This window comes from Macaca mulatta, chromosome X, assembly GCF_049350105.2.
Source record: "Macaca mulatta isolate MMU2019108-1 chromosome X, T2T-MMU8v2.0, whole genome shotgun sequence".
Taxonomy (NCBI): domain Eukaryota; kingdom Metazoa; phylum Chordata; class Mammalia; order Primates; family Cercopithecidae; genus Macaca; species Macaca mulatta.
In genome coordinates this window covers 136,568,206-136,595,439 of record NC_133426.1, presented here as the reverse complement: position 1 = coordinate 136,595,439, position 27,234 = coordinate 136,568,206, and the positions used below count along the sequence as shown (strand labels likewise).

Sequence of the window (27,234 nt, the reverse complement as noted above, 5' to 3'; positions counted from 1 at the left end):
GCCTGTTGGCATTTTCATTGCAACTGCTGTGTAGAGACTTCAGAGAAAAAAAGTACCTAAAGAAAAAGCAAGGGGGTGTTCTGCTGCTTAACACTGTGCGTATAAAAACTGCTGTCATTTTTTCAGGGATAAGATTTGTCCTGTCTTTTTTTTTTTTTTTTTTTTTTTTTTTGAGACAGGGTCTCGCTCTGTTGCCCAGGCTGCAGTGCAGTGGTGCAATCTCGGCTCACTGCAAGCTCTGCCTCCCGAGTTCACGCCATTCTCCTGCCTCAGCCTCCCAAGTAGCTGGGACTACAAGCATCCACCACCATGCCCGGCTAATTTTTTGTATTTTTAGTAGAGACGGGGTTTCACCATGTTAGCCAGGATGGTCTCAATCTCCTGACCTTGTGATCCACCTGCCTTGGCCTCCCAAAGTGCTGGGATTACAGGCGTGAGCCACCGCGCCCGGCCCTGTCTTTTTTTTTTTTTTTCCAAGACTGAGTCTCACTCTATCGCCCAGGCTGGAGTGCGGTGGCACGATCTTGGTTCACTGCAACGTCCACCTCCCAGGTTCAAGCGATTCTTGTGACTCAGTCTCCCAAGTAGCTGGAATTACAGGCATGTGCCACCACGACCAGCTAAGTTTTTTTGTATTTTTAGTAGGGATGAGATTTCACCCTGTTGGCCAGACTGGGTACCGTCTTTTAAGTTCTTCCTAGAACAAGGTTTGTCAGCCTCTGCAGTATTGGCATTTTGAGCTGGATAATTGTAGTGGGGGCTGTCTTATGCCATTGTAGTATGTTAGCAGCATCCTGGCCTCTTGTACACTAAATGCTGGGAGCACCTACTTGCTCTCACAACCAAAAATGTCTTCAGATATTGCCAGATGTCCTCCTGGGGAAGATAGGGACAAAATTGCCACCAATTAAGAACCACTGTTTATAGAAGGAATTTTACCATGAAGAAAGAAATTTGCATTAATAATATAGAAGTTTTAATTGAGTCACTTTATACAAGGAGAAAATTTACTGTTGCCAAAGATTTAGAAGAAACTACTTCCTAGTATTATTATCCTATGCCCCTTTTGGAAATTAATGGACTAAACTGATGTGGTCCTGCAGATTGGAGACTTTAGAAGCTTGGAGAAGATTTCACGGGAAGTCAAATCAATTACGATTATCGGTGGGGGCTTCCTTGGTAGCGAACTGGCCTGTGCTCTTGGCAGAAAGGGTGAGTATTGAGGAGTGACCTTGATATTCTTTCTCTAGTCTTATACAGCTTTTCTGTGAATCCCAGAGATGTGTTTGGCAGGATCCGTAGAGTTTAATTAAGGTTTATACAGTGAAAAGCTAAGCACTGAGATTAGTTCTGGTGAGGGATCCCTTGGTGACCAAAAAGCTGTCACCTGAGCAACTTAACAGCGATGCTTTTTAAATTTTATTTTATTTTATTTATTTATTTATTTATTTTGAGACGGAGTTTCGCTCTTGTTGCCCAGGCTGGAGTGCAATGGTGCGACCTCTGCTCACTGCAACCTCCGCCTCCGAGGTTCAAGCGATTCTCCTGCCTCAGCCTCCAGAGTAGCTGGGATTACAGGCATGCACCACCACAGCTGGCTAATTTTGGATTTTTAGTAGAGACGGGGTTTCTCCATGTTGGTCAGGCTGGTCTTGAACTCCCAACCTCAGGTGATCCACCCACCTCGGCCTCCCAAAGTGCTGGAATTACAGGTGTCAGCCACTGCACCCTGCCAACAGCAATGCTTTCTTTCCTTTCCTCTACCTCTATGCCAGGACTCCTTAGAAATAAAATATTAAGGAAAGTAACTTATGAAGATGATAAGAGCAATGCAGACTACAGAATTATAGGTGTCTTTCAACTGCTGCCTCGTGTAAAAAGCCAAAACCTTCTTTGGGCACATGATGGTTCCCAGCTTGACGGATCTGTGAGCTCCAGTTGGAATGTTTCATGGCAACTAGTTATCTTAATGTTCTTTTTCAGATATATGAAATCAGGGCATCTTTTCAGGAGGATGCTTCCTATTCAGAGGTTGCAAAGCACTTGTGTAAGCCTTAGGTGACTGCATGGGTGGAAGTACACAGAGTTCACCATCTGAAGCTTAATCTGGGGCCAGAAGTTCTGATACCTGTTGTATTTGCGTTACAAATGAACTTGAGCACCGAGGCCCTCATGCCCAGTGTCCTGTAAGTGGGCGCTCTGGCCTGGATTGCAGCTCTGCCCTGTCTTTAGTGAGGGCTGCCTGCTGCTCCTTTACTTCTCTTACTGTCTTCCTAGGATTAACTTTTGCTTCCTGCTATAACTACTCTGTTTCTTCTTCCCAGCTCGAGCCTTGGGCACAGAAGTGATTCAGCTCTTCCCCGAGAAAGGAAATATGGGAAAGATCCTCCCTGAATACCTCAGCAACTGGACCATGGAAAAAGTCAGACGAGGTAGAGAGACTGTTTCTATATGCTGCCACTCTATTTCCTTTGAGTGTGACCTAAGGCAAACTTCGCTTCTATGGGAACCCCCTTGACATAAGCCCTATCACCTGGCCTGTAAAATGTTTCCACCATTCTCCAGTCAGCTAAGTTCATCTAGGTGTTCTGAATCAGATGCCCCAAATTCCTGGAAGTGCTGGAAATGAGCCATGGGTGTAGGTTCTTGCGGCTCTCCAAAACTGCCTGTGTACTGATTATTGGTTTTACCATGAAGGAGACCACTGGTCAGCTTCCCTATTTCCCATGAAAGTGACAGCCTCGTAGGCTCACTCTCAGGTCTTGTTTGCCTTTACAGAGGGAGTTAAGGTGATGCCCAATGCTATTGTTCAATCGGTTGGAGTCAGCAGTGGCAAGTTACTTATCAAGCTGAAAGACGGCAGGAAGGTAAGGAAGGAAAAGACAGTCTGCCAGGAGGCCTTCCAGTTCTCCACTCCCCTTGCCTCATTCTTACTCCTTCATTTGACACCAGTAGATTATTTTTCCTGGCAGTTGCCATTAACCTGATATAATTTTCCGAATTAACTACCCCTCCATTAAAACAGAATGGTGAGAGCCAGAGTAGACACCTGTGAACCACTTTCCCTTAGCCCCTTTCTATCTGTCTCACAGAGTTTTGAGTCCTGGCTAGGGTGGCAGATTTCTGTTCGAATGACATGGGGGATGTGCATGGGATGGGGTGGTGGAGGCTTATGAAATAGAACTTAAAATCCATTTACCAGAGGTAAGTTAACCCATGATTTTTTGAAGTCCCAATTCTTAATGGCATGATGGGCCATTGTTACGCCTGTAGGCATAAATGGGAACTGTGGTAATTGACTGAATTATTTCTTTTTTGCCTCAGGTAGAAACTGACCACATAGTGGCAGCTGTGGGCCTGGAGCCCAATGTTGAGTTGGCCAAGACTGGTGGCCTGGAAATAGACTCAGATTTTGGTGGCTTCCGGGTAAATGCAGAGCTACAAGCACGCTCTAACATCTGGGTGGTAAGTGTGCTACAGCATGACCAGGCACAGTTCATTCTCCCTAGCCTGTGAACAGGTCTGCCCGGTGGTATGCTAAAGCTCATCAGCCTAACCAGATAGGGTCAGAATGTTTAGAGGCTGAGGGTACAGAATAGAAATGTGTGAACTGCTTGATTCAGAAGACCAGGTATGGCCTCATGTGCAAGCTAGTGGCAGATAAAATGAGCAGTGTGCATGCCTGCAGGAGTAGAGCTCTTCCGGTTCTACTTATTGGCATCAGCCACTGGCATAACCCCTGGTGGGCATGCACATAGCTTTCAGATGGATCTGCTGTTCCCTTTGCTCAAACGTGAATCCGGAGGATGGAGGATGAAGCAATTTATAACCTGTTCCCTAGAAAGGAAAATTACGCTGTTTTCATTTTCCTTGAGTACTATTTTTAGCTGTTTTTTACAATCTATTATGACACAAACAAGACTATAGTATGTAGGAACCATGAGGTAATTTCCCCATTGCTAGTTACAAGTGTATTGTGTTTGTTTATGGACTCTGCAACTAAGGACATAGGCACCTTGGAGGAATTTTTTTCCCCCTCCAAACCTTGCTTTAAAAAAAAAAAGATGAAATGTACTGGATTTTTTAAACTTGTTATAAAAGTAATACGTGGGCCAGGCGAAGTGGCTCACGCCTGTAATTCCAGCACTTTGGGAGGCTGAGGCAGGTGGATCACTTGAGATCAGGAGTTCGAGACCAGCCTGGCTAACATGGCAAAACCCCGTGTCTACTAAAAATATACAAAAATTAGCCGGGTGTAGTGGCACAGGCCTGTAATCTCAGCTACTTGGGGGGCTGAGTGAGGCAGGAGAATCACTTGAATTCAGGAGGCAGAGGCTGCAGTGAGCAGAGATCACGCCACTGCCCTCCAGCCTGGGCAACAACAGAGCAAGACTCAGTCTCAAAAAAAAAAAAAAAGTAATATGTGGTCAATGTAGAAGACAGACAAGAAGGCGAGAGGAAAGTCACCTGCAGCAACCATTAATATTTTGGTGAATTTCCTTCCCTTTGTTTCCTTGCATGTAGGTTTTATTGTTGGTTTGTTTTATTCATGGCAAGCATACTATATATAATATTCTGCTCTTTTCCACTTAACACCATAAATGTAAGCATTTTCTATGTTGCTTCAGACTTTGTAAACAGTTTAATGACTATATGTTCCATTAAGTGAATTCACAGTTTACTTTACCGTTGCTTACTCGTTGGATTTTTAGGTTGCTTTGGGGGAGTCTAAATAGCCACAAAGATGAACAAAGGGTTAGAGAGCTCAAATACCACATCCTTCATGAAGCTGGCCCAGTTCACCCCAGGCTGGAGGTTCTTGCCCTCTGGTTGAAATACTTGTCTTCTTTAATCTGTACCTTTCATATTGGCACATTACAGTTTACATTGCTCTGTAGTTATGAGCAAGGCTGTATCTTTCTGTACTAGGTTGTATGCTCCTCATAGTCAAGGTCCACGTCAGTTTTGTCTCAGCAACCCGGACAACATAATACTTTTGTATATAATAAGTACTCCATAAATATTTGTTGAATGAATGAATACTGAATGACAAAAAGAAATCTAAGAAAACATTTCTAGGTGAGAGGCAGTCACATCCAAAAACTGGTTTCTACATATAGAAAAGAATATTCTGCAAATCATGGTTATTAAATATCCGGTCTGTTAAGGAAAGAACAGGAAGTAGGCATAAGTAAACCGAACTATAGAAGATTTAGGTTAGCTTTATGGAAGCAGAATAGATTTTTTTTGGGGGGGGACGTAGTCTCACTCTGTTTCCCAGTCTGGAGTACAGTGGCACGATCTCGGCTCACTGCAACCTCCGCCTCCCGGGTTCAAGCCATTATCCTGTCTCAGCCTCCCAAGTAGCTGGGATTACAGGTGCTCGCCACCACACCCGCCTAATTTTTTGTATTTTTAGTAGAGATGGGGTTTCACCATATTGGCCAGGCTTGTCTCAAACTCCTGACCTTGTGATCCGCCCACCTTGGCCTCCCAAAGTGCTGGGATTACGGGCATGAGCCACTGCACCTGGCCTGGAATCGATATTTTAAAATGAGATCTCAGGCCAGGCATGGTGGCTCACACCTGTAATCCCAACACTTTGGAAGGCTGAGGCAGGGACATTGCTTGAGCCCAGGAGTTCGAGACCAGCCTGGGCAACATGGCAACACCCCAGCTCTTAAAAAAAAAAAAAAAAAAATTTAGCCAGGCATGGTGGTACATTCCTGTAGTCCCAGCTACTTGGGAGGCTGAGGTGGGAGGATCATCTGAGCCTGGAGGTCCAGGCTGTGGTGAGCCATGATCGCACCACTGCACTCCAGCCCAGGCAATAGAGTGAGACCCTGTCTCAAAAAAAAAAAAAAAAAAAAAAAAAATTGAATGGGTTATCAGCTGTTTTTGTTAGTTTAAGTACAACTCTGGCCTGTAGATGGAAAACATGAATTAGTTACCATTACAAGTGTTCTTTGAGCCCCCAAAGTTTATATTTTGTCTTTAACTTGCTTTTTTTGTTTTTAATCATGTGTTCATGTTATGTATTTGTTTCCACAGGCAGGAGATGCTGCATGCTTCTATGATATAAAGTTGGGAAGGAGGCGGGTAGAGCACCATGATCATGCTGTTGTGAGTGGAAGATTGGCTGGAGAAAATATGACTGGAGCTGCTAAGCCGTACTGGCATCAGTCAATGTTCTGGTAATAGTTGTGTGCCTTGGGGACCCAATTGATTACAGTTCAGTATCTCTAGGACCATAACACAGAGTTATGGTTTGGTTTTATTATGAGCCAGTTAGCTTTCATACAGAAGGGAAAAAAGTCCATCTCATGTCCACACATTCTACCCTCAGGTAACCATCTGGCAAAAGTGTCCTGATTGGTTTTTCACCAAACTGCTCCTTTTGTAAAACATTAAAAGAGAAAAAGAAGTTATTTTAAGTGTTCCGTCTGATGTTTGTTAGACTAGGTGAATGAATGGAGATGGCACCAGCACTTCTGGCAAAATATCTCAGAGGCCGAGGTGGGCAGATCACAAAGCCAGGAGTTCGAGACCAGCCTGACCAACATGGTGAAACCCTGTCTCTACTAAAAATACAAAAATTAGCCTGGCATAGTGACGCGCGCCTGTAATCCCAGCTACTCGGTAGGCTGAGGCAGGAGAATTGCTTGGACCCGGGAGGTGGAGGTTGCAGTGAGCCGAGATCACACCACTGCACTCCGGCCTGGGCAATAGAGCGAGACTCCGTCTCAAAAAAAAAAAAAAAAAAAAAAAAAAAAGAATGTCAGAAAGCATTCCAGTCCTAAAAGATGAAGGCTGGTCTGGTGTGGTTGCTCATGCCTCTAATCCCAGCACTTTGGCAGACCGAGGCCGGGGGATTGCTTGAGCCCAGAAGTTCGAGACCAACCTGGGCAACATACCAAGAGCTCGTCTGAATTTTTTAAATAAAAACGTTTTAAAAGCTAAAGAAAAGAAAAGTGGAGGCTAAGGGGAAATACCGTAGGTTAATGAAACCATAAAACATCTCAAATTCTGAATTCTGTAAATGTGGAACACTCTTTGAAGCTTCAAAAAGGGAATTTCAAGACGAAAGTAGTGAATAGCAAAAGTGGGGACCTCATCACTTTTCAAATGTGGCATGGGATAAAAGCATGAATAAATTGAAGAACACTTCAATCACTGCATGGATATGTGATCGTGTATAATGGCTTTTTAAGGAAAAGTCAAAGCTGTTAGGGTTAATCTTACTTTCTCATGGTCATCCCTAGATGCTCTAGCAACAGCAGATCAGTTTGGCGTCTGGTGATACGCATACTGAGTTCTTTGGTTAGCATAAGAGTGCGGTGTTGGTCGGGCACGGTGGCTCATGTCTGTAATCCCTGCACTCTGGGAGGCCAAGGCGGGCAGATTACTTGAGGTCAGGAGTTCAAGACAAGCCTGGCCAGCATGGTAAAATCCCGTCTCTACTAAAAATACAAAAATCGGCCAGGTGTAGTAGTGGATGCCTGTAATCCCAGCTACTCAGGAGGCTGAGGCTGGAGAATCACTTGAACCCAGGAGGCAGATGTTGCAATGAGCTGAGTTCTCACCATTGCACTCCAGCCTGGGCGACAAGCGAAACTCCGGCTCAGGAAAAAAAAAAAGAAAAAAAAAAAGTGCATTGTCGTGGTGAATATGTGCTACCGTGTCATTCCTTACAGTCCCTTGACAGAACACCCTCTTCTCTCTTGTTAGGAGTGATTTGGGCCCCGACGTTGGCTATGAAGCTATTGGTCTTGTGGACAGTAGTTTGCCCACAGTTGGTGTTTTTGCAAAAGCAACTGCACAAGACAACCCCAGATCTGCCACAGAGCAGTCAGGTAAGGAAGCCCCAGCACTCCTCTTAGAAAGTGTTGAGAAGCAGTGGTCCAGATTCTCCTGAACAAGGGGTTTCTGTATTGGCCAGCGGGGGCTGTCAGTGAAAGCCTCTCTTCATGTTGTGCTTTAAAAGAAACCAAACCTCAAGTCCTCACTCTTTAGTGGTCTGAGATTTGGCCAAATCAGGTATCCTGGGCAAAGCATAGATTCAAATATTGCGGGTATCTGTCCTAGACAGTGGACAGTGGCTAACTCAACGACACTGTTGTTTCGTTTGTCTCTGGGAAGACCTATCTAAGGAAGAAAACAAGAAAACCTGAACTTTTTAGGTTGCGTTTTTTTCTTTCTTTCAGTTGTCATTTTTATTATTTTGCTTCATGCGAATCTCAAGAACACGGCCTGAGAGCCTTAGCTTAAGACTGGCTGTCCTCCATGGGTCCTGGGCAGGGAGGAACTGGGCTGAGTAGTTCTTTAGCTGCCTCTCATTCCATTTGGCAGATCTTAGTGCCAGGTTTTCTTTAGATGGGAGGCACCTCTCTTGGAATGAACTTCTCTCCCACACATGTCTCTTTCATTAACTCCGAGACCTTATTCCTTAACCTTAGCTCAAGTTATTTAACCTCTGTGTCCTTTTGCCAGAGGTGTCTCAAGGGCAAGGTGCTCTTTAAGAAGGAGAAAGTAAGACATTATATGGATATGTAGTTCCTTTTCCTGTGTAATTCTAATGTATTCCATATTCCTTAATTGATCTCTCCTAGTAACCTAGTAAGTGGATTCATGTCACTGCTCTGTCCACTGGACAGTGTTATTGGAGGCTAGTGGTTCTCAGAAGGCAAGGTGCCCCCTTCCCATGCCACCCTTCCCTTCCCCTCTTATCTTTCTCTAGGAAGAAATGCCTTCACTACGGTTTTTCCATATGGAAGTGCCTTCTGCTTTGGCTAAAGTATCTGTCTAATAGCACTGTCCAATAGAACTTTCTGCTGCGATGGAAATGTTCCATCTCTGCTCTGTCCAGTACATTAGCCACTAGCCACATGTGGCTTCTGAGCTCATGAAACATGGTGAGTGCAGATAAGGAACTGAATTTTACATCTTACTCAGTTTGAAATGATGTTCATTTACATGGCTGTGGCTAGTGGCTACTGTATTTGGACCATGCCGCTCTAGAATATTTCTTAGAGGACAAGGACCAGCCTTCTGCAGTTTGAAGAAATCCAGATATCAGGAAATATTCATAGCATGAATTTAAAATGAGATAATAAGGGAGGGAAGTTTTGGGTCAGACTGACCCTGTGCCCAGGAGCTGGCAAGGAAGACCTTTCCTTGGCTTTGTCACTGGAGAGGGGCTGGTGAAGGCCAGGGTTTACTGAGGGGGCATAGAGAAACAAATCCTCTAGAAGTAGCTTGAAGCAGGCCTTGAAAGACTGTTGGCTTCTAGAATTTCCCAGGCTCATAATAACTGAAGTTTTGATTTTGCTTCTATGTTTATTTGTTTTGGGGGCTGGCCACAGGAACTGGTATCCGATCAGAGAGTGAGACAGAGTCCGAGGCTTCAGAAATTGCTATTCCTCCCAGCACCCCGGCAGTTCCACAGGCCCCCGTCCAGGGGGAGGACTACGGCAAAGGTGTCATCTTCTACCTCAGGGACAAAGTGGTCGTGGGGATTGTGCTATGGAACATCTTTAACCGAATGCCAATAGCAAGGAAGGTAGGTGCCCGTCATAACTCTTAGAGGAAGATGGGAAGTACGGCTCAGAAACACTCCTGTAACTTCATCAGGTGCCCTGAGATGCATTGTCCCCCAGGTCAAATTGTGCCTAAGCAGAACAAAGGTATAGCCTTGGCTCAGGAACATTATTTTTCACTTGGGACTTGGCTGGGTGATCTGGGAGTTGGCAGGCTGCTTGTTTGGGTTTAGCAGAGAGCTGTTCCCACACCTCCCTCCCAGTGTGATATGGGGACTGCCCCAGGTGGCCCCATTGTGTGGGCATGGCCTGAATGCACATGGAGTGAGTTAGGGACCTATTGTTACTCTCTCTCCCTCAGATCATTAAGGACGGTGAGCAGCATGAAGATCTCAATGAAGTAGCCAAACTATTCAACATTCATGAAGATTGAAGCCCCGCAGTGGAATTGGCAAACCCTCTGCCACCCCTGAGGGGTCGGATGGGTAAAGGAGCATTTTTTTATTCTGCAGACTTTCTCTGTGTATAAGTGTGAATGATCAAGTCCTTTGTGAATATTTTCAACTATGTAGGCAAATTCTTAATGTTCACATAGTGAAATAAATTCTGATTCTTCTAAATTAAATTTTGTTCTCTTGTCAAGGGGGCAGGTGGGTGAAGGAGGAAAGCCTATTAGAAAGCAAGCAAATTGCAGCACCCACCAAGGGCAGGATTTTTGTCAGCCACGTATTCGTGCCCTACTCCACCCGTGAAACTCCTTTCATTTCCAAACTTCCCTCATCCCTCCAGACCTCTTTGCACACACCTGCTGTGGCCTCGGCCCACAACACTCGACTCCCCTCCTCTCCTCTCAGGAAGTTCACTATCTCTGAAGACTTTCCCAGCCTTCCAAGCCTCATCCTTGTGTATGTGTCTCCCTGCTAGCCCATGACTTCCTGGAAGCAGGAGCCCTGACGTTAAGGCCTTGCTCACGGTTTTATCTCCAGAGCTTAGCACAGGGTCTGCTTCATACTAAGTGCTTCATAGATCATCGTCGAATTAGTGAACAAATAAATGTATGGAATAGACTCCGTTTAACCTGGAACAACTCCCGTCCCAGAACTGGATTGGGTCCTGCAGGGGACAGAAAGGGCACTTACTACAAATCTGAGCTCAGAGACCTGGTGCTTCACAGTTAAACCTGGAGACGGACTCGTGGAAGGACCATCATCTCTTGACTCTTCTGCCTGTTGTCCTCATGCCAGACATCTGTCCTCTCTTAAGCTCCTTTTTTCTAAAATACGCTTATGGGCATACCTCACTTTACAGATTATTTCCTGGGAATACAATTCAGAGTTTCACAAGTCAACTCATTGTTTGGCATTTTAGATTGCTTAACTTTTAAAAATCAAATATTATTATTATTATTATTATTATTATTATTATTATTTTGAGATGGAGTTTTGCTCTTGGTGCCCAGGCTGGAGTGCAATGGTGCAACCTAGGCTCACCACCTCTACCTCCTGGGTTCAAGTGATTCTCCTGCCTCAGCCTCCCGAGTAGCTGGGATTACAGTCATGCACCACCACGCCTGGCTAATTTTGTATTTTTAGTAGAGATGGGTTTTCTCCATGTTGGTCAGGCTGATCTCAAGCTACCTACCTCAGGTGATCCTCCCGCCTCAGCCTCCCAAAGTGCTGGGATTATAGGTGTGAGCCACCGCGCCCGGCCTAAAAACGTCAAATCTTATTTAAGAGGAATTTGTTATTACTTTCAAGAGTCCTGTTGTGAAACTCCATGTATATAAAAAGAAAATTACCACTAGTCTGGATTTTTTTTTTAATATTGGGTTTGATTAAGGGCAGTTTCAGCTTCAACCAAATCCCTTCTGAACTCTGGGAGAACAGGCCAAATCTCCACCATAAGAATTAGCAGTATAGGTATACCATGCAATACTATATGTGCAATACTATATGGATACAGGTTTAGTCGAATGTGATCATATCCAAATGATATATCCAAATCCATATGTAGAAAACTCATCTAGAGTCGGGTGCAGTGGCTCACGCCTGTAGTCCCAGCACTTTGGGAGGCCAAGACAGGTGGATCACCTGAGGTCAGGAGTTCGAGACCATCCTGGCCAACATGGTAAAACCCCATCTCTACTAAAAATACAAAACTTTGCCAGGCATGGTGGCGTGCACCTATAGTCCCAGCTACTCAGGAGGCTGAGACAGGAGAATTGCTTGAACCTGGGAAGTGGAGGTTGCAGTGGGCGGAGATTGCACCACTGCACTCCAGCCTGGGCAACACAGTGAGACTCCATCTCAAAAAAAAAAAAAAAAACTCATCTAGTATCCTGTGATATAGAAATTATTATACAGCAGTAATTGCTACTTACCGAGATGGGGGTAAGACTAAGATCCTAGTGTTCCACAAATCATTAAGAAAAGATCAAATTGTGATTTGTCTTGCTTTAGTGTTGTATACAGTTTTGTCAAATTCTTTGACAGTAGTTATCCTTGTATGGTATGTCATTGTAATTCAGTGGATTGAAATTAAATGATCTGTTCATCTAATCAGTGTTCATTGGGTGCCTACTCTGAGCTAGGTAGATGTCAGAATAGGAAGATGGATAAAACATGGCCACTGCTTTTAAGGACGACCTGATGTCGGTGAGGAATGCAGACACATGGATGCAGAACTCCAATACAATGAGCTACGTCCATAGAAGGACACAAAAAGTACTGTGGCCATGCCAGGAATGGAGAGATCAGCCACAGCAGCCATCCTGAGTCAACCACGGCTGTTAGGCCACTTCCTAAACCACCACTTGGTCCATGTCCCCTCCCTGTTTAAAAATATACAGTGACGGCCGGGTGCGGTGGCTCAAGCCTGTAATCCCAGCACTTTGGGAGGCCGAGGCGGGTGGATCACGAGGTCAGGAGATCGAGACCATCCTGGCTAACATGGTGAAACCCTGTCTCTACTAAAAATACAAAAAACTAGCCGGGCGCGGTGGCGGGCGCCTGTAGTCCCAGCTACTCGGAGGCTGAGGCGGGAGAATGGCGTGAACCCGGGAGGCGGAGCTTGCAGTGAGCCGAGATTGCGCCACTGCACTCCAGCCTGGGTGACAGAGTGAGACTCCGTCTCAAAAAAAAAAAAAAATATATATATATATATATATACAGTGACTCCCTGTCACCAACCACATCAGGTTCAAAGTCTCCTGTAGTACTAAGCCCACTCTGCCTGTCTCACCTTCCCCGTGACTTTTAATGCAGACATGCACACACGCACACCTGGTTTATTGCCACCTTTAAACTTGTGTTCATGCTCTTCACATCTGGAACGCCATCCCTCCTCCCTTTACCTATCCAAATCCTGCTCATCTTTCAAGGCCTACATCAAGTCCTCCCTTGGTGGCATGGTACCAGTTGGACTAGTGCCCATGCATGATTTCTCTCTGAACTCCAGTTGCACTTAGCACCTTTGAGTGTAATTGTTCTTTAAGTTATTCTAAAGGAATTGGCAGCTGTCTCAGAGCAGAGCCCATGTTTTCTTCTCAGGATGGGGACCATATGCTGCACCCTGGTGAGGTGCTGAGCAAGTCCTTGGTCAGTTGGCTGGATGATGCTAGATAACAGAGCTGACTAAAAATGCACCTCTGTCTTGTAGCCTCTGATATCTGTAATTCAGGTTGTTTAGGGGAGGATGTTCAGATCATAACCACTTCACTCACTGTCACAACTTGCCACTTACCCCAGGATGCATTTAATCTGCCCAAGCCCCTGAGGATCCTGGGCTGCAACTTCTTTCTTTTCTTTTCTTTTTTCTTGAGATGGAGTCTCGCTCTGTTGCCCAGGCTGGAGTGCAGTGAGTGATCTCGGCTCACTGCAACCTCCACTTCCCAGGTTCAAGCGATTCTCCTGCCTCAGCCTCCCCGGTAGCTGGGATTACAGGCACACACCACCACGCCCGGCTAATTTTTGTATTTTTTTTTTTTTTTTTTTTTTTTGAGACGGAGTCTCGCTCTGTCGCCCAGGCTGGAGTGCAGTGGCCGGATCTCAGCTCACTGCAAGCTCCACCTCCCGGGTTCACGCCATTCTCCTGCCTCAGCCTCCCGAGTAGCTGGGACTACAGGCGCCCACTACCTCGCCCGGCTAGTTTTTTGTATTTTTTTAGTAGAGACGGGGTTTCACCGTGTTAGCCAGGATGGTCTCGATCTCCCGACCTCGTGATCCGCCCGTCTCGGCCTCCCAAAGTGCTGGGATTACAGGCTTGAGCCACCGCGCCCGGCCTAATTTTTGTATTTTTAATAGAGGTGGGGTTTCGCCACGGCAAGGCTGGTCTCAAACTCCTGACCTCAGGTGATCTGTCCGCCTCGGCCTCCCAAAGTGCTGAGATTACAGGCATGAGCCACCAGCCTCTAGGGTCTGATTTCTGACTCCACAGACAAGCAGTGCCAGTCAGGGTTTGGCCCTCAATACCTGGTCTGTGATCAGCTAGACCACACCACAGTGCGGTGCAGGGCTAGTCCCACCCTGGGAAGAAGAGGCAGGCTTTGCCCAAAGAGCAGGCATCTGGAGCCCACCCATTTGACTTCAACCTCGCTTTCCTTGGCCATTTCACAAACGGTATCAGATGGTCCTTGGCACCACTTAGTGATGGTCCTAACCTCTGCCTGGCTACCTGTAAGCCACAGCAGGGAGTGTCCTAATGTTTTTAAAGGTGGAGAGGTGGAACTGAGGGAAGGAAGGAAGTTTGATTGGAAAGGGGTTAGATTAAGCCTCTTAGTGAAGGATGAGGTCAACATTTGTGATTTTTGTTGTTGTTGTTGTAATCAACAGGGCCTGTTTTGGAGACAAGAGGCTTTAAACAGAAAGGGCTGGGGGTGGGACTCCACAGTGACCTACTGCAGGCTGCTTCCTTGAAGGAAAATCAGCAGCTTCTCAAGAGACCCATTTATACAAAGGAACTCTCCCCTCCCTTCCCCCACTGCCCCTTCCCTTTCCCGCTCCTCTCCAGTTTGGCCGCTGCCACATCCCCTTCTGTACGTCCTTCCCTGACTCCACCTAAAGCCAGGCACCCTTGCTGCCCTAGAGATTGTTGGGACTCGCTCCCAGTGCCTTGCTTTCTGGGCAGAGGGGAAGTTCTGCTGGGCCCAGAGGTGAAGTAAGACTGCCTCTGGTCTCTTTCCCATCTTATCAGGGAATTCCTGGCGGGCACAGACACGCGCACACAAAACCACACACAGATACACTCAGCCCAAGCCAGTGATGACGTTCCCCTGCCTGGCTGGTTCTACATATGGGTGTGACTAGGTCAAAGAGGACAGGGAGGGTCTAAATATTTAGATACTGGACTGCCAAGCCCTCGATGGGAACCAGAGATCCTCTCAAAATGAACATTTGCAGAAAGAAAAGCAGCCCCTGGCGTCTCTGGAAGCTCGCCCAGTACTGTCGGCCAGGACTTGATGTTGCTACCAACTGGCCTGGCACTCACGGCTAGATCTGGGTGTTCTGCTGAACATACATTCATAGGACATCAGCATTATACAAGGCTACTCTGTGACCGTGGTGGATTGAGACAAAAACAAGACCGCTCCATAATCATGTGAACAGATGAAAACGTGAACATTGCCTGAACCTTGAAAATGACCAAACACCCCCCACCCCCATCCTGGTTTTTCTGAGTAGCTGCTGCTTCCTTACCAATTGCAGCTTCAGCCTCGCTCTTGTCTGCCCTCCTCTTAGATAAGATTGAGTTGATAAGATACTCAGTCCAATCACAGAATCACCAGCATCCAGTCCAGAACAAAGCCTGACTTAAACCTTCCTCCAAATCCCCTGACCCGACCTGAATCCTCTAAGTCTTTTCTAGCGCCCTCTTCCTGAGGCATGTCATGATTCCCCCATGGGGTGCCTTCTTTCTTGCCGCAATGAGCAATAAACCCAACTTGTATGACCACCGTGTTCCTGGTCTTTGACCAGAGGGAGTTGACAATTTGGACACAAATAGCCAAAATATCCTCTGGAGGACCACTATCAGGCAGAGACCCCAGTGAAATTCGCCTAGTCCTGTGCCTTTCTGAAGACCTTACCTAGTCCTGGTGGAGCCTCCAAGGTCTGTGTTTCGGTTGGGGAAAGCCCAGGAGTTGTGTCTTGTGTTGGGGGACAGAGGTACCTGGCTTCCCAGGCAGGTTCTCACCTAGGATGTCTTGGCATTTGCAGTACAACACAAAGATGCTTCTCAGGGAGCACCTAGCACAGGTATTGAATTTATAAATAATATACAAATAAATGTATTCATTTCTTTAACATTTTCTGAGCAATTAATGCATGCCATAGTACTGTACTAGGCTCTGGAGATAGGAAGATGAGTAATATATTGTCCCTGTCTTCCTTCAATGGCTTTATAACTGAGTGGTGGCCACAGACAAGTCAACAGGGATTATCAGTGTCACCTAACTGCTGGGAGTATGATATGTGAGTTCCGATTGGAACTTCATTGCTTCACCAGTTGCTTTACTGTTCTATCTATTCTAGGCATTTTTAAAAATAGAGATGAGGTCTCACTTTGTTGCCCAGGCTGTTCCCAAACTCCTGGGTTCAAGCGATACTCCCACCTCAGCCTCCCATAGTGCTGGGATTACTGGCATGAGCCACTGTGCCTGGCCTATTCTAGGCTTTTTCTTCACCGACCAAATCATAGTTCCCCCGTTTTATGGTTGTGTCTTCTCTGTCATCACTTTGGAAAGAATATGGAGAGTGCCCTGCTTCATAGAGGATGGAGCTGACATTCCTTTCACCCAGAGATTACACGTCTCCCTCTTCACTCTTCCTCAGATCTTTCATTCTCCCACGTCCTCTCAGAATCTCTGCAGTCTTCCCCTCTTGTTTTCCTTTTTTTTTTTTTGAGATGGAGTCTCGCTCTGTCGCCCAGGCTGGAGTGCAGTGGCCGGATCTCAGCTTACTGCAAGCTCCGCCTCCCGGGTTTACGCCATTCTCCTGCCTCAGTCTCCCGAGTAGCTGGGACTACAGGCACCCGCCACCTCGCCCGGCTAGTTTTTTGTATTTTTTAGTAGAGACGGGGTTTCACCGTGTTAGCCAGGATGGTCTCAATCTCCTGACCTCGTGATCCACCTGTCTCAGCCTCCCAAAGTGCTGGGATTACAGGCTTGAGCCACCGCGCCCGGCCCCCCTTTTTTTTTTTTTTTTTTTTGAGATAGAGTCTTGCTTTGTCACCCAGGCTGGAGTGTAGTTGTGTGATCTCAGCTCACTGCAACCTTCTCCTCCCGGGTTCAAGCGATTCTCCTGCCTCAGCCTCCCAAATAGCTGGGATTACAGGTGCCCGCCACCATGCTAATTTTTTTTGTATTTTTAATAGAGATGGGATTTCACCATGTTGGTCAGGCTGGTCTTGAACTCCTGACCTCAGGTGATCCACCCACCTCGGCCTCCCAAAGTGCTGGGATTACAGGTGTGAGCCACCGTGCCTGGCCACCCCTTGTTTCCCTTTTCCCTGTGTTTCCTCTTCGGGTTCCAGGGGCTGCTCCCTGCTCGTGTGTTTTCTCCCAAAGCAGAGGAGCACAGTGAAAAGAATACTCTTCCGGATTTCAGCTGCAGTGCTGCCGCTCACTGCCTGGATGGCCTTGGGCAACTAGTTTCTGAGCGCTCTGCTTCCTCATCTGTAAAATGAGAGAACAGACTAGATCATCTCTCACCTTCAGCCCTGACCTCCTGTGTATGCAACAGTCTTTCGGTGTTTGCATGGGACTTTCTTCATCTCTCCATCTCTCAGTTGCTGTTTACCTCTAAGGTCTAGAGAGACTGCCATCTCCCAGTGCCTCTGCTGTCCCTTTGGCTCTACTAGATGTACAAGTTTTGCTGGTTTCTGTTTTGTTTTTAGTTTATGGCTTTTGTTTATAGTTTATTTTTCTTTGACCTACCCAGTTACATTTGGACCTGGGACCCCCTAGAAATTGTACATTGTACATTATCTTATTTCCTCTCCATGGAGAGTTTGACAGCCTCAAAACTGGGCTCCATGAAACGGGTTATCCTTCAGCCCCTAAGCTAAAGTTTGGCTTCAAACCCAGAATTTCCCCCAAGGAAGGCTTGACAGTGGGACTATTGTCAGCCATGATCCTAGCACACGCATTCCTATGGGCTCCCAATTCCCAACAAACATGCCCTACAGAACTGCTCTGTGGACAGCCATCATAACCCAGGCTTTCAACCTAATACTAAGGTGGGAGCTCAGAAAAGCTCCCTCGTGCCATATAAGCCCAAGCCCTGAGACCAGCCCTTCTACCTCCCACCCCCCTTGCTCCTAGTCCATGGCCATTTCCATATTGACCATGGCCTTGGCAGAGCCGTACCCTGAAGTGCAGTGACAAGCAAGCCAGGAAGCTTGCAAACTTCAACACCCAGCTTTGGCTTACCGTACAGACAAAAGGAAATTGCACACAGGGAAACAATGCCAATCCAGTACCAGATTTGCTGGGTGGGAAAGGGTGCTTAAGGACTATGCCTCTCTAGAAGGAAAGGGGAGCTTTAGGTGTTTCAGAGGCCAGCAGGGCTCCTCCAGCTTGAAGCCTTCCCTGCCTGGGCCTGAGGCCCTTAGGCAGCTTGTGGAAACTAATATTCTAAGCAACCAGGGTGTGACTCTGGTTTCCCACCCCAGTGGAGAGGTGATGAGACAATCCAATCCTCTCATCCCTTCCACTGCCCTCAAACTAGTAGCACAAGGGGGTGGTATGAAAACCCAGACTTCTGGGCCTCCAAGTCACCCCCACCCTATCCTGAACTGGTCCACTATCAAGTTCCAGGAGAAAGGGCCAGTGACCTCTCAGATGATCAGCTTGACTTGCTGCTGGGGTCCAGAACAGCTCAAGGCTCAGAACACTCCACACTTGTCCCTTCAGTGGCAGAAGCTGTTCCACATCCCGCCTGAAGCAAGCCTGTGTTCTCACTTGTTCATTAAAACAGGTGTTTCCAAAGACAAGCCATCAGCTTCCAGGTGAACCCCCCAGGCAGTCCCAAGGTTCTGAAGAGGGAAGGGGATCCCCAGACCCCTTCCCTTGGGCAGGCACTCCCTGAATGCAGTGGCTAATTACAAAGGGATACCTTTGTGAGAGCTTTGCCCCATCTTGCAAACATGCAATTCCCTCCTGGCCCTGTGCACCCCCAGAACAGCACAAGTGGCCAGGTTGGAACAGGGGAGCAGAGGTCTCCATGGGGACTCCCACCCACCACTGCCCTCCCAGCTGCCCCACCGAATCCTTCCCGGGGAGCCCAGAGCCGCCCCAGTTCGCCTGTCAGGACGGGAGGAGGAAGGGAGGTGGGAACAGAAAGAAAGGAATCCAGCACTTTGGGAGTCCGAGGCGGGCGGATCACCTGAGGTCAGGAGTTCGCGACCAGCCTGGCCAACATGGTGAAACCCTACTAAAAATGCAAAAATTAGATGGGCGTGGTGGTGGTCGCCTGTAATTCCAGCTACTCCAGAGGCTGAGGCAGGAGAATCGCTTGAACCCGGGGGTGGGGTGCGGAGGTTGCTGTGAGCCGAAATCGCGCCACTTCACTCCAGCCTGGGCGAAAGACCCAGACTCCAGCAAAAAAGAGAAAAAAAAGAAAAAGAAAAAAAGGATTGAAGGGAAGTTTCAAAGGGTGTGCCGGGGAGCGGGGAAGAGTCTCATTCTCATGAGTCAGCGGATCGGGCTCAGTGTGACTTCACTGCTTCCCCAGAAGAGGCGCCCGGGGCAGGAGGCCGCTCAGAACGCAGCAGCAGGAGTGGAAGCTCGGGGCGCTGGCTGCCTGCGCCGGGGAGGGCGCGGGACAAGGCTCGGGGCTGGGCTGGTCAGGCCGCTTGGGGCTGAGGCGGCGAAGGGAGGCCTCGTGCCAGCGAGGAAAGCTGGGGGCAGAGGAGCCGATATCTCCTCCTCCTGCTGCTCCTCCTTGGACGCCAGTTCCCGCCGCTGCCGCCGCGTTCCGCGTGCAGGTGGCGCTGCAGAGGCGCCCGGCACTGCTGGGCGGGTGGGGGCGCTCAGCCCCACCAGGATCGGGGCTTGGAAGGCGCGCGAGCCCAGAAAGGGGGTGGAGAGAAAAAGGCCACCAGCCCCCGCTGCTTCTCGGGCGGTCCCCGAACTCGAGAGAAGGACGCGCTCCCACCCCAGTGGCGGGAGAGTACGGAGATCAGCCCCGCGGCCGAGCACCCCAGGTCGGAGGCTGGTTCCTGCGCGCTTCTGCAAAGTCTCTCGAGCCACCTCCCAGGTCCCGCAGAGCCCCGGGCGGCTCCTAACTTCAGCAAAGGGATTGCGGTTTCGGGCGGTCTTTGCTCTCTGGGGATGGCGCTCTTGACCCTCGGGCAGTAGAATGGAAACTTTGAGTCGTGTCTGAGGCGTTGGGGGTGGGTTTCCCTGAACAGCCACTCTCTAGCCTGGCTCCCATGAGACTTAGAACGCATCTCCAGCATAGGGATGCAGACTGTGGCCAAGGCTGGGGCACAGCCTGACACTCTGCTCGGCCAAAATGAGAGGTAGAGACTCTGCTCAAGTCCGGATCTAGAGGGACAGTTAGGTGTTCCGTGCTTGTCAACCCGGTCTTCTGCAGCTATATAAGGAAAAAAGAAAAAAAAAAAAACAAAAACAAAAAACTAAGAGGCTCATCTGGGGCTCAAACTTGCAACCTCTGTCTTCATAGATAGAACTTCCTGTCCCAACTTCTTGCAGGCCCTGAACTCTAGAAGCCATGATGCTGCCTTGGACATCCTTGTGGTGCTTGGTGGTTATGAGGTGGCTGTTTAGTTAACATATTGAGAATATTAAGGCACAAAAATAACCTTGTGGCCAGAACCTGTGGGGAAAAGTTGTTGGGGGCTCCAACCCCGCCCTTTCCAGAAGCTGAAGTGGCCACTTCTGTGATACAACTTGACATAAAATCTATGGGCAGAGTGTGTCCCTCTTTTCTGTGCCAAGAAATAAAAGCTGCACCCTGTGCTAGCATTCTGGGTGCCTCTCCTCCCCTCTCAGTCCATCCAGTTCTCCTGCTTTCAGGGTGTCCAAAACCATCTGAGAAAGTTATCTAAAGACTTTCCATAAAGAAAGGGAAGGGGCGGGGGGAATCCAAAGGATCCTAAACGTTCCCAGGTCTCACTGTGTGCCAGGAGAAATACCGTCTGTCTCCTGCCCAGACCTCAGAGCCCGGGCCTTTTTCCTACAGGGCGGTGCCCAGCTATTCCTGGAAGCCCCCTCCTTTCTACCAGCCCCCTCCCCAAGGTGTCTCCTCCCAGAGCACGACCGAGGAAAAAGATCAGATCAGCAAAGCTTAACGCCCCCTTGCCCCCTCTTTCTGTCCCCAACCTGACCTGCAGTCTCAGCCTGTGCCCTCTCCTGATGCCACGGCACCGGCTTCTTCTCCTAGAGCAGGACCTGAGCCGTGAGCTCTTCCCCAAGCCCCCCTAGGTGACCAGGAGAGGATCTGATATACTAATTTGTGTTAATGTGATAATGGGAGCTAATGGGGTCACGTGCTAACCACGGGTCCAAGTTCTAACTCAGCATCACAAACTCAACCCCAAGTTAAGGCTGCAGGGATGGGAATTTTGGGCTGACTAATCTCCACAGCTGGCTGGAGGGGGTGGGGGAGTGGGAGGAACCGAAGCCCCTGGACGATCCCAGGGTCTGGTGCCTTTGAGCTGCTGTCTCGGTTTCAGTTTCATCCTTGGCTGACACGTTCCTCTGAAGAGTGGAATTGCTTTGGTTTCCCTCCAGTCCCTCTCTCGTCCCTGGCCGCCTCCCTTTTGGATTGCTAGCTCCACTCGGTCAGCCCTTCTCTTTGTGAGGGGAGAGATGGGAAGATAATTTGGCAGTGACGATGAAAAAATGTACACGTAGACACCCTGAGACACACAGGCTCACATACCATACTGCTTCGCAGACAGACATATGCACACGCCCTCCACGAACACACACGCATGCACAAGGGGACCTGACATCCAAGACTTGAGCCCACACATACATGCATATGCACACACACGCACACCCCGAACACAGTTACACCCTCACTCACTTCTGTGAGACCCACACAGACATGCACATAGCCAGGCAAGGCCCAGAGAGCCATGTTGCACACAGACCCGCATGCACACTCACACACCCTCACACACACAAACCAGCAGCAGCCGCCGAGTTGGATGGCTTCCTCAAAAGAGGGCTGGAAAGCTTGTTTGCTGCCAGCAAAGGGGCCTAGACATTCCGTGAAGTGACTCATACTGCACCTTTATACACATTGTTATATTTTTCTGCATTCAACAACAACCACCCTCAACCCCGATGTGGGGGCAGGGTGAGGAAACCGGAGAGTGGCTGCATTTCCACTGGGCCTCTGCTATGCCTCTGTCTAGCAAATGTTTCAGGCCTGTCCTCACTTCCCAGTGGATTGTGGCAATCCCAAAGAGCAGAATTGTCTACCTCCTGGTACAAACCTCAGCCCGGGCCTGCCCCTTAGGAGAATGCAGAGTGGATGAAATTGGGGTCTAATGAGTTCCCCTCATAGACGTCTACTCCCCCATCCTACCTCATCCCTAGTCCTGGATACCTGGGGCCAGGCCCCATGGTCCCACTGTGGTGTCCCAGTCTGAGCCTCTCCTGATCTCTCCTCTCCAAGTGCCCTCCCCAACTCTCCTGAATCTGGCCTTACTGCCACCTCCTTGCACACTTCTGGGCAGTGGCATTCACTTTATATAATACATAGAGCCCTGTGCAGTGTGACTGGAGGCCCCTCCCTTCCCCTGGGTCTCTTCTCCATCTGAGGAAGAGATGCCAGCTTGATGGCTACTTGTGTCCCCATCCCCCAGCACACTCAAGGGCCTGCAGAAATTCACTTTGTGCTCGCTCTGGCAAAACCTCCCTGTGTTGACAATCTTGGTTCGCCTGCACGGAGCTGTGGGGAGATCAGCCAAGGCCAGGGCCTCCCCAGCTTCACTCTGAGGACACATCAGAGGTCAAAGAGATGACACAGGACAGGCGTTGGGCCAGCAGATATTCATGGCTGAGGGGTTAACTCTGGCACCACTGGACAGTGGCCCCAAACCCCTGGATGTTGTACTGCCTCTGATAGGAGCCCAGGGCAGGTGGGCTCTTTGCCCTGGTCCCAGGGACTTTTGCAAGCTGAGCTTTGGCTCCAAGGTAGAGGTTGGGGATCAGTAGAGTTAGAGACTTCAGGGCGCCTGCCCTCATCTCATTTGCTGACTCTGCCCAAAGCCACTTCATCCTCACTTTTTTTTTTTTTCTTTTCAAATGAACCACACGTTTGAGTCTTTCCATCTCCCCCACCCTCCAAATTTCCCACCATCCCAGAGGGCCCTCCTGAAGAACACGGAATCTGTTTCCCAAACAACAGGCCCACTCCCCAGCTGTTGGGGGTTGGGGGGTAATGCCTCCCAGCAGCCACCACGCTCAGGGTTGACGTGGCGAGCACCTACTCACGGCCAGCAGCGCCTCCTGTGTCGGCATCATCTCCTCCAGGCAGCCAGCCCTCCTGAGCTGCTGTCCAGCTTGACGACAGGTGAAAGCCAGTGATCTTCTGAAGTTTTGTAGGGGCTTTCATGGTGCTGGGAGGAGAAATATATAACTGTTTGTTTTTTCTTTTTTCTTTTTCTTTTTTTTTTTTTTTTTTGAGACGGAGTCTCGCTGTGTCGCCCAGGCTGGAGTGCAGTGGCATGATCTCAGCTCACTGCAAGCTCCGCCTCCCGGGTTCACGCCATTCTCCTGCCTCAGCCTCCCGAGTAGCTGGGACTACAGGCGCCCGCCACCATGCCTGGCTAATTTTTTGTATTTTTTAGTAGAGATGGGGTTTCACCGTGTTAGCCAGGATGGTCTCGATCTCCTGACCTCGTGATCCGCCCACCTTGGCCTCCCAAAGTGCTGGGATTACAGGCATGAGCCACCGTGCCTGGCCAATGTATAACTGTTTTAATAACTGTAAACTCAGCAGGGTGAGCTGCAGGGACCGAGTGGCTTTCCAAGAGCCCCAGTCAGGAATGCCTCCCAGCCTCTGAGGGTGGTGCAGATGAAAGTTGTGATCTGGGAAGTGGCTACCAACTCCATCCTCTCATCTGTATGCCTGTGCTTTAACCTGAGTCCACCTCCACCCCCAATATAGGCCAAGGCAACAGACCGTCATCGGTGAAGAAAAGTTGTGGTATAACCAGCCCATGTTGCACACAGATCCACATGCCAAGGAGTTAAGTGAGGGGAGGGAGGGAGAAATCAGCCACCTTGTCTCCAAAGAACCTGGGGTGGCCAGGCGCGGTGGCTCATGCCTGTAATCCCAGTACTTTGGGAGGCCGAGGCGGGTGGGTCACGAGATCAGGAGTTCAATACCAGCCTGGCCAATACAGTAAAACCCTGTCTCTACTAAAAATACAAAAATTAGCCAAGCATGGTGGCACACACCTGTAGTCCCAGCTACTCGAGAGGCTGAGGCAGAAGAATAGCTTGAACCTGGGAGGCGGAGGTTGCAGTGAGCCAAGATCCTGCCACTGCACTCCAGCCTGGATGACACAGCAAGATTCCATCTCAAAATGATAATAATACAAAAAATTAGCCAGACATGGTGGCAGGCGTCTGTAATCCCAGCTACTCGGGAGGCTGAGGTAGGAGGGCTGAGGCAGGAGAATCACTTGAGCCTGGGAGGCAGAAGTTGCAGTAAGCTGAGATTGCACCATTGCATTCCAGCCTGGGCAACAAGAGCAAAACTCTGTCTAAAAAAAAAAAAAAAAAAAGGACCTGGGGTGATTTGCAGGAAAACATGGGCTATCAGGCACTGCTTGAAGAAAGGAATTCTGTTTTGCAGCTATTCAACAAGCTTTTTAGAACAAACACTGCTTATGCTGACCAGACACAACCTTGACTTGGAGATCTCTGCATGCCACTTGGATACCCATGGCCTTGTCACGTAAACCCAACAGAGGCAAACCTGGGGTTATTGAATGCAACAGAAGAATGAGTACTGGCTTTATAGGAAGGATTATAGGGGGCTTCTCAGATTTATAGGTGGGAGGCTTCCTTTTACACCATAACCTGTCTCCCAGCTTTTGAATACACTCCTCGTTCCAAAATTCTGATCGATAGGCAACTTTCCTTTTCCTTCCTTTCCTCCCTTTCCTTTCCTTCTCTTTCTTTCTTTCTTCTTTCTCTCTTTCTCTCTTTCACAGTTTCTCTCTGTCACCCAGGCTGGAGTGCAGTGGCATGATCTCGGCTCACTACAACTTCTGCCTCCCGGGTTCAAGTGATTCTCCTGCCTCAGCCTCCAGAGTAGCTGGGATTACAGGCACCCACCACCATGCCCAGCTAATTTTTGTATTTTTAGTAGAGGTGAGGTTTCACCATGTTGGTCAGTCTGGTCTTGAACTCCTGACCTCAGGTGATCCACCCGCCTCGGCTTCCCAAAGTGCTGGGATTACAGGCGTGAGCCACTGTGCCTGGCCAATAGGCAACTTTTCTAGTATGTGTCTATGGTGGTATGTTCGGGCTCTGGCCACAGAAACTGTGGCGTTGTGGTATTTTGCTCTGGCCACAAGTTTGAATAGAATTTGTTGAGGACAAGGAGTTAAGTGAGCAGAGGGAGGGAGAAATCAGCCACCTCGTCTCCAAAGAACCTGGGGTGATGTGCAGGAAAACATGGCCTATCAGGCACTGCTTGAAAAAATAGATAAAGGCCAGGCATGGCGGCTCATACTTGTAATCCCAACACTTTGGGAGGCCGAGGTGAGAGAATCACTTGAGCCCAGGAGTTCAAGACCAGCCTGGAAAACATGGAAAAACCCTGTCTCTACAAAAAATACAAAAATTAGCCAGGCATAGTGGCGTGCATCTGTAGTCCCAGTTACCCCAGAGGCCAAAGAGAGGGAGGATCGCTTGAGCCCAGGAGTTGGAGGCTGCAGCGAGCTATGATAGTACCACTGCACTCCAGCCTGGGCAACACAGCAAGACCTTGCCTCTGGAAAAAAAGAAGAAGGAGACAAAGAGGGTCACTGAAGGCTGTTAAAGTGGAAGGACAAGTTGAGTGTGCAAGTAGGGAGGTGGAACGACATGGGCTGTGGGCAACACAGAGGCCCCTCTGCTCTTTGCAGGACTGAAGTTTTGAGACCACCCAGTCAGGGTTGGAGACTGGGGGAAGCAGGGCTGGAAGGAGAAAGGCTCAGAGTGCTCCGCTCATGGTGCAGGCTGGGCATCCATGGGCAACTCGAGAAGGGGAATTCCTGCCAAGTCAGGGAATGAGCCATTGGTAGAAACAGCGTGGCTGTCGTCAGGAGAGTGGTGATCTCAGCCTGGCTGGCCCCATCTGGCTGGGGCTCACCCAGCAGGTAAGTGGAAGAGCGGCGAGCCGTGTGGGAAAGGAGAAGGGCAGCCAGGAAGGTCATTCAGGTGGCCCACGGCTCCCCAAAGCGAGGTCAGCCTTTTTCATCAAGGTGGGTGGGGCTTGTTTTGGCTGCAATGCGCAAATCATGGGGCTGTGGTTAGTTCTGAGAGGCTGGGGAAGGTGGGAACTTATGGGATTCCCACAAGCCGTGGGCTGCAGGGCGCTGGCAGGCGTTAGGGCCAGTCACCATGAGCTGGTTGGCAGTGCCGACCTGTCTTCCTGCCCTTCCCAAAAGGAAAACCTCTCCTTGCGTGCTGCCTTGAGGCTTCAGCCTTGGTTCAAACTACATTCACTCACCGGAGGGATCCACCATTAGTCCTGAGCAACTTCAGCCCTGGCCCTGTCATACTTTCTCCTGAGAGCTGGGTTGAGAAAGGGAAATGAAGATGAACATGACGACTAAGAGAGCTAACATTTATTGAAGACTTACTAGGCACCAGACACCGCCATAGACATTTTAATCTCATTCAGTCCTTGCCACAGCCTTGGGAGGTAGGTTCGTATCGTCTCCAATTTAAAAATAAGAAAAGCGAGGCTGGGGGCAGGGAAGTGAGGATGGTTAATGGGTACAAAAATATAGTTAGAATGAGTAAGATCTAGTACTTGATAGCACTACAGGGTGCCTGCAGTCAACAATAATTTATTGTACATTTAAAAATAACTAAGGCCAGGCGCAGTGGCTCACGCCTGTAATCCCAGCACCTTGGGAAGCCAAGGCGGACGCATCACCCGAGGTCGGGAGTTCGAGACCAGCCTGACCATCATGGAGAAACCCCCGTCTCTACTAAAAATACAAAAATTAGCCGGGTGTGGTGGCGCATGCCTGTAGTCCCAGCTACTCGGGAGGCTGAGGCAGGAGAATCACTTGAACCTGGGAGGCAGAGGCTGCAGTGAGCAGAGATTGCACCATTGCACTCCAGCCTGGGGAAAAAAAAAAAAAAAATCAACTAAACTAAAAGAGTATAACTGGATTGTATATAACACAAAGAAAGGAGAAATGCTTGAGGTGATGGATACCCCATTTACCCTGATGTGATTATTACACATTGCATGCTTGTATCAAAACATCTCATGTAACCCATAAATACATAAACCTACAATGTACCCATAAAAATAAAAAACAAAAATAAAAAAATAATTTATTTTATTTATTTATTGTTTTGAAATGGAGTCTTGCTGTGTCATCCAGGCTGGAGTGCAGTGGTGCAATCTTAGCTCACTGCGACCTCTGCCTCCCATGTTCAAGTGACTCTCCTGCCTCAGCCTCCTGAGTAGCTGAGACTACAGGCACG

At 48.7% G+C, this 27,234-nt stretch overlaps 1 protein-coding gene and 1 long non-coding RNA gene across 4 annotated transcripts in view; one reads left to right on the top strand and one right to left on the bottom strand.

Moving 5' to 3' along the window:
• The window catches only part of AIFM1 (apoptosis inducing factor mitochondria associated 1), a 36,656-nt gene extending 26,500 nt beyond the window's left edge, over window positions 1–10,156 (top strand). Inside the window, exons 9-16 of one of the 2 annotated variants that reach the window (XM_015128171.2) lie at window positions 1,104–1,212; window positions 2,325–2,432; window positions 2,779–2,867; window positions 3,325–3,465; window positions 6,052–6,194; window positions 7,729–7,853; window positions 9,363–9,559; window positions 9,898–10,156. In XM_015128171.2, coding sequence (XP_014983657.1) covers window positions 1,104–1,212; window positions 2,325–2,432; window positions 2,779–2,867; window positions 3,325–3,465; window positions 6,052–6,194; window positions 7,729–7,853; window positions 9,363–9,559; window positions 9,898–9,969 — 984 coding nt within the window. In that variant the 3' untranslated portion in view covers window positions 9,970–10,156. The remainder of the gene's footprint in view (window positions 1–1,103; window positions 1,213–2,324; window positions 2,433–2,778; window positions 2,868–3,324; window positions 3,466–6,051; window positions 6,195–7,728; window positions 7,854–9,362; window positions 9,560–9,897) is intronic. The other variant, NM_001257878.1, reaches the window with a different exon arrangement.
• The window catches only part of LOC114674979 (uncharacterized), a 42,222-nt gene that overhangs the window by 12,405 nt on the left and 2,583 nt on the right, over window positions 1–27,234 (bottom strand). For both annotated transcript variants that reach the window (XR_003726071.2, XR_013413217.1), the window contains exon 2: window positions 23,005–23,129. This is a non-coding gene — a long non-coding RNA (uncharacterized LOC114674979). The remainder of the gene's footprint in view (window positions 1–23,004; window positions 23,130–27,234) is intronic.